The 13,005-nt window shown below is 39.9% G+C and overlaps 1 protein-coding gene across 1 annotated transcript; it reads left to right on the top strand.

Moving 5' to 3' along the window:
- Positions 1–3,374: 3,374 nt before the first annotated feature.
- Positions 3,375–11,217, top strand: LOC117481386 (guanine nucleotide-binding protein G(I)/G(S)/G(O) subunit gamma-2). Its single transcript, XM_034129055.1, has 3 exons — positions 3,375–3,428; positions 9,753–9,869; positions 10,339–11,217. Exons 2-3 carry the CDS (start codon positions 9,783–9,785, stop codon positions 10,465–10,467), a joined length of 216 nt encoding a protein of 71 aa, XP_033984946.1. The 5' UTR covers positions 3,375–3,428; positions 9,753–9,782; the 3' UTR covers positions 10,468–11,217.
- Positions 11,218–13,005: the final 1,788 nt, after the last annotated feature.

The raw sequence follows: 13,005 nt of genomic DNA, 5'->3' as shown, positions 1-13,005 counted from the left end.
TTTGGCTCCAAACACCAAACAGATCATTGCAGCATTACCCATAATCCCCTCTGTTTCAGCCCTGTTTCCAAAGTGCTGATTCTCTGTCTGTTACTTTAGATGAAAATAAGGAGCCCCTCCCCACGCCCCTCTGAGAGAGATTTGGTTACAAAGAACACAATGGTGCTCTAGGAGGAGATTCAGGTGATAAGGTGGGTGGGGGGGGGTTACCTAGGTTGGTGATTGGCTAATGGTTACACAAGCCAAAACATCGTTATGACATCATAAAGTGGCCAAAATCTGATCAGCTCATTTTCAGACAGGTTTTTATAGAAATGGATCAGGACAAAAAGAGAGAGAATCTTTGTTCCTGAGACTTTCAGAGTCTCTTTACACAGAGGGGACACATGTTGATGAAGAAGAGACATGAAGAAGAGGGGACACATGTTGATGAAGAAGAGACATGAAGAAGAGGGGACACATGTTGATGTAGAAGAGACATGAAGAAGAGGGGACACATGTTGATGTAGAAGAGACATGAAGAAGAGGGGACACATGTTGATGTAGAAGAGACATGAAGAAGAGGGGACACATGTTGATGTAGAAGAGACATGGAGAAGAGGGGACACATGTTGATGTAGAAGAGACATGAAGAAGAGGGGACACATGTTGATGTAGAAGAGACATGAAGAAGAGGGGACACATGTTGATGTAGAAGAGACATGAAGAAGAGGGGACACATGTTGATGTAGAAGAGACATGAAGAAGAGGGGGACACATGTTGATGTAGAAGAGACATGAAAAAGTGGACGTTGCATAATAGGTGGCCTTTAAATCATTACTCTCAACAGGCTAGGAATTATATTTCCCACAAAAGGATGTTGCATACAGCGCTTAATCACCCTTTGAAGTCAGCATCGCGTCTAAATGTCAGAGGAAGAATGGGGGGGGGGTCATTGATTCAGGTGGGTGTCGCAGCAGGACGACACCTGTCTGCACACTGGGGGTCGAGGAAGGAGAAAACACAGGCCTCTTACATAAAGCAACTTTTGACAAACGTTTATGATACTTAACATTTTTGTTCAGCAGGACAATCTCCACATATTAACACCACTTTATGATTTCTGAAGTAAAAATGCTAACGTTTGCTAAGGAACTACAGCACAGTCACATGACTTCACATCACCACCGCTAAGCTAAAGGAGGCTAATGTTGAGCGTTTTAATCCACCAGTGGGTTTTTTATTCTCTACTTTAAGAGTCCTCTCCTGATGATGTGCAGGTGTATATCAGTATGTAGTGTCTCTACTTTAAAGAGTCCTCTCCTGCTGATGTTCAGGTGTATATCAGTATGTAGTGTCTCTACTTTAAAGAGTCCTCTCCTGCTGATGTTTCAGGTGTATATCAGTATGTAGTGTCTCTACTTTAAAGAGTCCTCTCCTGCTGATGTTCAGGTGTATATCAGTATGTAGTGTCTCTACTTTAAAGAGTTCTCTCCTGCTGATGTTCAGGTGTATATCAGTATGTAGTGTCTCTACTTTAAGAGTCCTCTCCTGCTGATGTTCAGGTGTATATCAGTATGTAGTGTCTCTACTTTAAAGAGTCCTCTCCTGCTGATGTTCAGGTGTATATCAGTATGTAGTGTCTCTACTTTAAAGAGTCCTCTCCTGCTGATGTTCAGGTGGATATCAGTATGTAGTGTCTCTACTTTAAAGAGTCCTCTCCTGCTGATGTTCAGGTGTATATCAGTATGTAGTGTCTCTACTTTAAAGAGTCCTCTCCTGCTGATGTTCAGGTGTATATCAGTATGTAGTGTCTCTACTTTAAAGAGTCCTCTCCTGCTGATGTTCAGGTGTATATCAGTATGTAGTGTCTCTACTTTAAAGAGTCCTCTCCTGCTGATGTTCAGGTGTATATCAGTATGTAGTGTCTCTACTTTAAAGAGTCCTCTCCTGCTGATGTTCAGGTGTATATCAGTATGTAGTGTCTATCAGGAGCCGTAAACAGAGAGCAGTAAAGTTTAGTGTAATTGAAGATGAGTGATGAGCCGGATGACAGTCACATGCTGCAGGTCACATGACTTGTTTCCTGTCTGTCAGAGGGAAAGGTAAACAATACTGTGTTTTACATATTATCTAAAAGACGCCTGAATGCCTCCCAGGTCTCTCTGGAAAAACCATTTAGGAAGACGTTCAGGGAATTTGTGAGTTCATTTTATTTTCAACTTAGCACAAAAATATTATTTTATTCGCATGATTGTATTTTAGTACAATTTCATTTCACGATCATTTTAATAAGGATATTCACATATTTGTAAATCTATTGTATTGGTCTAAAATTGTAAAAAATACCACTGTTCAGTATTTAATAAGTTTAATTTATTTAAATATGTTTATTTTGTCTTGTAAAGCAGCCAATAATATGGTTAAATTCATCTCTATAGGTTCATAAATGTCTCTCATGAGCTGATCTGCTTTTCTTGCGTCTGTTCTCTAAACTCTGAGCAGTTTCAGTTGAAATACACAGGTTTTATTTTCCTGCTGCTGGCGAGGTTTTATTTAACGATGCTTAAACATCCTGACAAGATTTACGGCGGCTGGATTTCCCTTCGTCTGCAGATCAGCTCAAGCAGAGGAAACGTCCCATTTATCAGAGCTGCAGGAAAACAGCTGCAGAATCACAGAAGCATCAAAACACATCTGGAGCTCAGAGAGTTGTTTTATTATTTCCAAAAAGTGTATTGCACGTTTTTACTTAAACTTCTAATGTTAATATACATATATCTATTCTGTTTATTTGTATTTTTTTATTAAACATTTTAACTTTAACTTCTTATGATTTTAGAAATATTTGTATTTTATTTTATCCTTTAATTGCACATTATTTATTTTTGGGATATAACACACGTTCTATTTTTTTGCACGTCATTTTTATTTTATTTATTTGTTTATGTACATATTTTTTCAATTTCTTATTCATTTAATTTGATCCTTTTATCGCACATTTTGCTTATATAAATATTATTCCGTTTCATTTTTTTTTAAAGCACATTTTTCCTTTGACTTCTTATGTTTATCTAAAAAAAAAAGTATTATTGTATTTTATTCTAAAACACAGCAACCCAATTTCCCCCCCGATTTTATTCCTGGCCAAGAAACAGCACTTTTTTTTGGCCTAAAAGTCACATTCCCCAATCTGATAATATATTCCTGCTTCTTCCCCTGAACTGAGCTTCACTTGCTTCTTCTTCTGTGGTTAGTTTTGGTGTTTCTCCTTCGTGTAGCAGACATGAGAGTCTGTGTGATAAGTGTATAAGGGATGCACATACACTGTTTATATATAAAGTGGAAGCAGGAGCAGCCTCTTGATTCTCTTCTTCTCTGTTTCTGTTTGCAGAAAGCTGTGCAGAGACAAAGTGCTGACTGACCTGCAGACAGGAGCAAACACAAGGTGAGCGGAGCATGCTTTAAATGATATATATATATATATAGTATTATTTTCAGCGGGATGTCACCTTTACCAGCATGTTCACACCACGTGTCAAACTCTCTGGAGGTATTTTGGGGTGCTGACAGATAAGAAGAAGGCTTCATGATGATGTACAGAGGAGGAGGGGAAAGTATATGTGGTAAAAAAGATAATGTCCTTTGTGTCTTCCTATATTCACTATTCCTTAACCTCAGTGGGAAACGTGACGTGGTTTGTAAAGAAGTGAAGGAGGAGTCATCAGGACTCAGGAAAAGAGACTGCACTGACCACTGGTGGTCTCATTATGATGAGAGGGAAGGGGTTATTAAGACGTATATCATACCATTAGACCAGGGGTGTCAAACTCAAATACACAGTGGGCCAAAATTTAAAAATGGGTACTAGTGGAGGGCCGGACTGGTTCAATGTTTATTGCAAAACTTATTGAAATGAACTTATTGCACATATTAAACCTGGAACTAACAAAGCTTAAATGATTGCCTATAAAAACAACATTAAACATGAAATAATCAGTTGCAGTCATTTCTTATGGCTCTATCTGCTATCTGAGTCATTTCTTATGATCACATTTTTCCACAGGCCAACAACAGCTTCAAAAAAACTATTCCCCTCAAAGAAAAAACCAAACATGCCCTGTTGTCGTGAGAGAAAAAGTGCAGAAGGAAACATCCATGTAAACTTAGTGTGCTGCTCTGTGATGCTAGTTCAAGCCAGATACTTGGCATCTCATCTTGGGTGCAAGGTCATCAATGTTTGGGGTCAGGCTCTGAGCGGAGGAGACCCTCAGCATTGAGTGAAGGTGTGCGTGCAATATACCGGAGGGCCAGATCTAATAGTAATTAGAAATTATCCTGCGGGCCGAAATTAAATCCACCAAGGGCCTGATTTGGCCCCCGGGCCTTGAGTTTGACACATGTGCTTAATGCCGCATTTCCACTACACGGTCGGCCTCGGCCACGCTCGGTACGGCTCGGTACGGCTTGGCCGCGTTGGGCCTTAACAGGGCCGACTCACTTCATGCTGCGCTTCCATTACAGTTTAGGAACTGGGGTAGTTACTATAGTAACGCAGTGTAGGCGGAGCCGTGACGTCATCTTCAATGAGAACTCCAGAAAACACAACACAGCCGTTAGCTGTTAGCACTCAGAGCTCACAGCTCCTCATATATGTTCAGAAACTAGACAAAAGTTAAACAAGTACAAACCACAGACTGCCTGTGTCATGGTGAATACAGTCGCTGCTTTATTTATGTCTGTAGGCCGTTGTTGTGAGTGTGGACGGTCGGGGCATACACTGCGTTAGCTTAGCCAATCTCCATCTAGAAAAACACGAATTTTAAAAGGTTTTTCGCCTGCCGTCTGTCTGCAGACTTGACAAAGCATTAATTCATGGTTTTTACTAACCGGTATCAGTATGTTGTTACTTCGGCATCATTTTGAAACGTGTATTACAATTAAATCACGGTCAAATATGTCCATCTTGTTGTAGTTGGAGCCCTCTTGCCAGCGCTCCTCTCTCTAGTTTAGCATACTCAGCCCGACTCAGCCCTGTTTGTTGGCCCCGATAGAACCACAATTTTGTCGGGCCAGAAAAGAGGTGAAAAAGTGGCCCCGGGCCGGGCCGTAACTAGGCCTAGTGGAAGCGCAACCAAAAACGGGTACGGCACGACACGGCACGCTTAAAGCGAGCTCCGCGCTGTAGTGGAACTGCGCCATTAGACTATTGCAACAGCATCTTCCATGGTACAACGTCCAAACTCCTCAATACATAAATAAGGAAGGTCCAGTGTTTCCTAAAGGAGATAACAAATGAAGCTCCTTTCCTATCATCCAGAGAGCTCTGATCATGTCTGCAGCTCAGAGACTTTCACTCTCGTCTGAACCTTCCTGATAGAGAAATACAGCAACCAGTAAACCACAGGAAACAGTTGACTCTCTTATTGTTGGTTGAACTGTTTAAGGTTGCAGCTCTCCTCCCTGCTGTGATGATGTGAAAATGTCAGGCTGCCCTTTCCCGTCACTGCTCTGACAACAAGAGGAAGATGACTCTGCAGACTCAGAGAAAGCGCTGCTAAATATCTTATAACCTCCTTTATACGGCGGCAAATGTCAATTTTTCTCACATTCAAAAGCTTCTATTGAGGGTTTCCAATAAAGAGGTGTATTTTAGGCTGTCTTCACCCCCACATTCTGGAGTTAGAGCAGCAACAGAGTGAGAGTGAAAAACAGGACACTTCAGATTCACACTTGGTAAGATATAATACCGTTGAATGAACATATACATATTTGGGTTCAGATTGTTAGATATATTTACATGTCAGTGCAGGTATTTGTACAAACAATTACAAAACAGTGCAGATTGTATGTATGTGCACTGCGGGTTACTTTTAATGGGTTACATGGTTAACCCTTGGTTGTGCTTCTTCCTCGTCTTCCTCGTGCTCCCCTCCAACACCTCCTCCAGATTGTTCAGTTTTACTCCAACTACAGTTACAAGTGTTACTAATATGACGAAACAATTATTACTTAAAGGGGACCTATCATGCAAAATGCACTTTTGTACGTCTTTCATACATGAATATGTGTCCCCGGTGTTCCAGGGAACTCACCAAGTGTCAGAAAACACAACCCTCTCTATTTTCCTCCATACCCAAATCTCTAAAAATGGGGGCTGCAACGGATCTGATAAAAACTGATCCAGATTTTTAACACTGTCCTGACGTCAGGACGGTGGCTCTACGGCTATTGGGCCAACTCCACCAATCAGGAGGAGACAGCCACGGCCATTGCCGTTCGAAAGCGCTGGAGACGCTGTAGTACATATGCCAGGCCAGTAGATGGTGCTGTTCTGCACTTATCTGCCCTTACACAAACAGAGCTAAAAAAAAGTCAAATTGAGCGAAATGAGGCATGGCTAAAATGCATGATGTTTTGTATTTTGAAAAAAAAAAAGTATAAATATGCCTTATATAGGTATGGTCCTACACTATATTATTCAAATATAGCATGATAGGTCCACTTTAAATTACCACAAAATGTAGTAGAAATGTTACTGTTGGTATCGCTAAAATGTTCAAAATGTCTTAATAAAATGTCCAAATAATAAAAGTAAAATGTGAGAGATATATTAAAATCTCAGAACATAAAAAAAAAAAAAATTATAATAATTGTAAAAGCCACAAATTAATTTTAAGTGTCAGAAAAGGTTTTTCAAAATATTTATAAATCTTTCAGGAAAATCTTTCGGAAAAATCTTTCTAAAATATTACTAACATGCCCAAAAAATCCCAGTAAAATGTCAGAAAAAATGTCCAATAAATAACCAGAGCCAGAGCCAGAACCAGAACCAGAACCTGAACCTGAACCTGAACCTTAAAGGAAAAAATACATCTTTACATTGAGAACAACCAGGATTACTTTCAATCATAATATTTATTTTACTCTGTTAACATTCACAGCTCTTAAAATCCTCACACTGCTCGCTCTGACAGGTCGAGATTATCCAGACCGCCCCGGAGAAAAGGTCTCCTAAAAACGTGTGAATTAAATAAATACTGAAGATAAAATGACAAGGAATGGTATGCGGGTCTATTACCTCTCATGCTGTATGTCAAAGTATTAATGTAGAAAAACTATATGTTCAGGTGTATATCAGTATGTAGTGTCTCTACTTTAAAGAGTCCTCTCCTGCTGATGTTCAGGTGTATATCAGTATGTAGTGTCTCTACTTTAAAGAGTCCTCTGCTGCTGAGGTTCAGGTGTATATCAGTATGTAGTGTCTCTACTTTAAAGAGTCCTCTCCTGCTGATGTTCAGGTGTATATCAGTATGTAGTGTCTCTACTTTAAAGAGTCCTCTCCTGCTGATGTTCAGGTGTATATCAGTATGTAGTGTCTCTACTTTAAAGAGTCCTCTCCTGCTGATGTTCAGGTGTATATCAGTATGTAGTGTCTCTACTTTAAAGAGTCCTCTCCTGCTGATGTTCAGGTGTATATCAGTATGTAGTGTCTCTACTTTAAAGAGTCCTCTCCTGCTGATGTTCAGGTGTATATCAGTATGTAGTGTCTCTACTTTAAAGAGTCCTCTCCTGCTGATGTTCAGGTGTATATCAGTATGTAGTGTCTCTACTTTAAAGAGTCCTCTCCTGCTGATGTTCAGGTGTATATCAGTATGTAGTGTCTCTACTTTAAAGAGTCCTCTCCTGCTGATGTTCAGGTGTATATCAGTATGTAGTGTCTCTACTTTAAAGAGTCCTCTCCTGCTGATGTTCAGGTGTATATCAGTATGTAGTGTCTCTACTTTAAAGAGTCCTCTCCTGCTGATGTTCAGGTGTATATCAGTATGTAGTGTCTCTACTTTAAAGAGTCCTCTCCTGCTGATGTTCAGGTGTATATCAGTATGTAGTGTCTCTACTTTAAAGAGTCCTCTCCTGCTGATGTTCAGGTGTATATCAGTATGTAGTGTCTCTACTTTAAAGAGTCCTCTCCTCCTGATGTTCAGATGTATATCAGTATGTAGTGTCTCTACTTTAAAGAGTCCTCTCCTGCTGATGTTCAGGTGTATATCAGTATGTAGTGTCTCTACTTTAAAGAGTCCTCTCCTGCTGATGTTCAGGTGTATATCAGTATGTAGTGTCTCTACTTTAAAGAGTCCTCTCCTGCTGATGTTCAGGTGTATATCAGTATGTAGTGTCTCTACTTTAAAGAGTCCTCTCCTGCTGATGTTCAGGTGTATATCAGTATGTAGTGTCTACTTTAAAGAGTCCTCTCCTGCTGATGTTCAGGTGTATATCAGTATGTAGTGTCTCTACTAGAAAAAATATTATTTTGCATTATGTTTTTTTGTCAGACAACCCCTTTATTATTGTATTCACTCTTGCACATTTTAATTTTCAGTTTTTGTAATCTTGTAAAGTATGTGGAAGGTAGGGGAGTAAAGATTAAAAACTGTATATATAATCCCATTTTGTCAGATGTTGCTGGTGCATCTGTTGACAGACACTAATATATATATAATTATAAAGTGAAACAGGTGTAGCCGTGCAGGTAAACGCTGTTCAGGTGATCAGTGCAGCAGCAGGTGAGTCAGCGTGAAGCTTCAATATTCACGCTGAGCTCGGCTTCATTTACCTGAACTCACACTGAGTCACACACACTGTGCACACACACACTGTGCACACACACACTTGATCCATTTAATCAAAGACAGACACAGAGCACATGAGGACACACACCTGGAACCGACTGGGGACAGGTTAAAGGAAAACATGAATACATTGAATTATACTTACATTACTAAAACCAATAATTCTGCAGAAAAACTCTTCAAAAAAGTGTATGTTTTGTAAAATTTGAATTCTTAATGCAAAAGTGTCTTTATCATTTGCATGGTAGTTTAACCTGTGGTAAAACACCATCATTTACTAGATGATTGTACTTTGTAATAATGTTAATATGCAATTTAGCTAAAGCTAGTGCTAAAATGTACGAGTTAGCTTTTTAAAAAAAATCACCATTACCTGTTCAGAGTTCGAGTTCTCTTTTACTGATATGAGTTAGCAATGTGTGCTTTAGACATGAAATATGGTGCTGGACAAAGAACTGCACCCCCATTGTCACAAGCTGCCTAGCAACTGACAGCATAAATAGCGTGTGTGTGTGTGTGTGTGTGTGTGTGTGTGTGTGTGTGTGTGTGTGTGTGTGTGTGTGTGTGTGTGTGTGTGTGTGTGTGTGTGTGTGTGTGTGTGTGTGTGTGTGTGTGTGTGTGTGTGTGTGTGTGTGTGTGCTTGTTTGCATGTGTGTGTTTGAAAGTGTGTGTTTCCTCTTTCCAAGCGTGTAGTGCTGCTGGTCTCTGTCAGTGTCACACTGGGGGTGAACTTGAATAAATAATAGAAACCTTTGTGTAGTTTTTCCTGAAGTTAGGATTAATTCTCCATTGCATTTCAGTTTATTGCAAACATAACATCTGTGAAAGTTCATTAATTTTTGAATTTTAGGAATCATAATGCTGACTCATTTGAGTGTTTTAGTACCTATGCTATCCTAATGCTTATTCATGTCAGGGTTTGAGGACGCATAATGCTGACTAATATTTCGATTTTAGGACCCATAAGGTCAAATTACTTCAGGGTTTCAGGACTAATTTCCGGGTTTTAGCATTATAACATTTTAAGACTCATAATGCTAACTCATTTGAGTGTTTTAGAACTCAATGTTGATGACTAATTTCTTGTTTTTTTGGACTCATAATGCTGACTGATTATCCGGGGTGTATTTCTGTGTCTATAGGCAGAGAAAAGGAATCACACCGAGGCGCTCATGGCGAGCAACAACACGGCGAGCATCGCTCAGGCCAGGAAGCTGGTGGAGCAGCTGAAGATGGAGGCCAACATCGACAGGATAAAGGTGACACACACACATCCGCTATGAAAATTATTTTGCTTTAAAAAGGGAAACTTCACCCCCAATAACATCCTCATATCAGTTACTCCCCCCAGTGTTACCTCATTCTCTCATGCCTCAACGGTTAATGTAGAAACCTAATATGTGAATAGGTCGCCAACTACTGTAAGGAATTAGAATATGTGTTGGTATTCTCCAATCAGAATTATAAGATAAAGAGTCATGAAAAATGTTTGAAAAACTTCCGAATTTTTGGGAGAAAAAGTCAGAATTTAGAGGAAACAGTCAATTCTGAGAAAAAAATCCTGAATTCTGAGAAAGAAATGTACATTTTAGAAAAAAAGTCAAATAAAAAAAAACATTCTGAGAAAAAAAGGAAACATTTAAAGAAAATTCCAGGAAAAGTAATTGATGCAGTCTTGTGATTTTTCGATGATCCAGCTGACTTATTTCATGTTTTTGTCCCCCAAAGGTGTCTAAAGCGGCGGCGGACCTGATGTCGTACTGCGAAGCTCACGCCAAAGAGGACCCTCTGCTGTCGCCGGTTCCCGCCTCGGAGAACCCGTTCCGGGAGAAGAAGTTCTTCTGTGCCATCCTGTAAAACCCGGTCACTCGTGGGACTTTTGAACGTGGACGTTCAGAATAACGTAGAAATCTTCTAGTAGGAGGGCGAGGCGTTCACTGCCCCCCCCCCTCCTGTTCTCGAGCGGCACCTTAAGAGTTTACATGTAACGTTAAAGGGTTGTGATTGTGGTTTTTTGAGGGGTGTTGTTGCAGCATGTTGAAGGGTCTGTGCTTTTAGATGACACAAAGAGGAAGATGATGACGATGATGGACAACCTACTGAGTCTTCAGGTTGTGATGTGTACAAAAAATAGATAAAATAAGAATAAATATATATCGTGGTTCTTTTTCTGGACTTCCAAATGTTTCTGTTTTGTTGTCGGTGGCTAACTAAAACTACACGCCACCATGTTTTTTTACGTTTACCTATAGATATCTTTCTATAACTGTACGTGAAACTGATGTTTTTTGTTTTTACAACAGGTTAGTGGAAGCTTTTTTAATGGGAAACGTTTGTTTTTCTTCTTCTTCTTCGTGTATATCAACATCTATCTGGCAAAATGTGATGCAGTTTGTCTCCCTTAGAAACAAAACCCTCTTTCTACTGTTTGTATAAAACTGACTAGCAAGTAAACTGTGCTGTGCTGTGAGGTCTGGATGTTTGTGTTTGTATCTTTAACTTTCTGCATGAAATGGACAAACTTCTCTTTTTCCTTTCATGTGGAGATTGTATGAAACAGGCTCCATGTGGAGGTGCCAAAACGTATTAAAAACCAGAATGATTCAAGACGACTCAACAAGGACATCTCTCACATATAAATAAAGCTGGGGACAAGTTGAAGAATTGCATTGAGGAATAACAAATATGCTAATTAGATGATAAGAGGGATCAGATGTTTGGGTAAATATTTGGTTTTGATGATAATAATTATGTATGCAGCACACTTAAAAACTGTACAAATATTTCCTTGTGTTTCTACAACCACATATTAGGGACAATGCGAAATAGAATAATTTTCATTATAATATATAATAAGATTCAGAAAAAAGATTCAGAGATTAAGGTTGTAAATGTGTAAGTATATACAAAAACATGGATATTCTCTTAGATAACTAAGTCATACATTTGTGACAAAAAAACAAATACATTTCCATCAAAAATAATACATTTATGAAAGAAAATATATATATTAAACGGATAAAAAGTCACACATTTACAGGGAAAGACTTGGGAAAACAGTGTTAATTTTTTCATAAGATTATATTTAATATAATTAAACACACATTTTGCTACTTTCAGCCTTCACGTGCTGATTTTGAAGGAACTCATCAAAATTTGAGTTTTTATCCAATCAGATTTCCACCCTGTGTTGTTGCTAGGTAAAACATCCCCTCTTAACCAATCGGCTTCGAGGTTGCCATGATGGGCGTAACCTTTGACACGCCGGAGCCAATGGCTGGCCGAGCTGCCTGCGTGATTATTCTTCGGTGTGGCGTGATCAGCGCGTGATCAGAACGGCAGTTAACTTAAAGGGGACCTATCATGCAAAATGCACTTTTGTACGTCCTTTATACATGAATATGTGTCCCCGGTGTTCCAGGGAACTCACCAAGTGTCAGAAAACACAACCCTCTCTATTTTCCTCCATACCCAAATCTCTAAAAAAGGGGCTGCAACTGATCCAGATTTGAACACTGTCCTGACGTCAGTAAAGTGGCGCTACGGCTATTGGGCCAACTCTCCACCTATCAGGGGAATGTGGGGTTGGGCCACGGCCGGCCATTTCCGCTCGAAAGCGCTGGAGACGCTGTAGTACATATGCCAGGCCTGTAAGTGGCGCTGTAGTCTGCCACAAAAGCAGCGAAGAAGACTTCCCGCCCATAGTTACCATGGTTACCCTTCTGTTTATTCTCCGCTGTGGCTTTCTTTCTCCCTCCCCGAGGCAAGCGTTTGCTCCTGCTGCTTTAATTCAATGCAATCCCTCCCCGTCGAGGCAAGCACTGTAATTCTCTCCGGTTAGTCCACCAGCAGATGACGAACACCCACCTCTCCGCCTCTTCCAAGGAACGAGGGGACCGTGCGGCAGAGTTTCAGTTTCAGTTTCTTTCGCCGGTCAAGATGTCCGTTAAAGTTGAAATCTTCCGGACAAAATTAGAAAAGTGCCGGTCAAAGGTCTTCTTTGTTATTTATTGAGCTTTAAAACAAATGAATAACGACTCTATAGGCCTATAACAATATAATAAAACACGGAGGACGAAGATCCTTTTTCTCCCCCTCTTGACTTGATCAGAGCATGGCTCCCCTCTCCTGCAGGGGGGCGTGGTCAGCTGCAGCTCACAGAATCAGCCCCGTAGACAGCAAACAGCACATAGAGCGAAATGAGGCATGGCTAAAATGCATGATCTGTTTGGTATTTTGAAAACAGAAACGTATAAATATACCTTATATAGGTATGGCCCTACAATATATCATTTAAATATAGCATGATAGGTCCACTTTAAGTGAAGTTAAACTGGTTAGCTGTTAGCACATGATTAGCTTAAACAAAGTTCACGGTTTTGTAATTATTTAAAC

This window comes from Trematomus bernacchii, unplaced genomic scaffold (assembly GCF_902827165.1).
Source record: "Trematomus bernacchii unplaced genomic scaffold, fTreBer1.1, whole genome shotgun sequence".
NCBI lineage: Eukaryota > Metazoa > Chordata > Actinopteri > Perciformes > Nototheniidae > Trematomus > Trematomus bernacchii.
The sequence above is the reverse complement of the archived record's forward strand: the minus strand, read 5'-3'. Positions and strand labels throughout refer to the sequence as shown.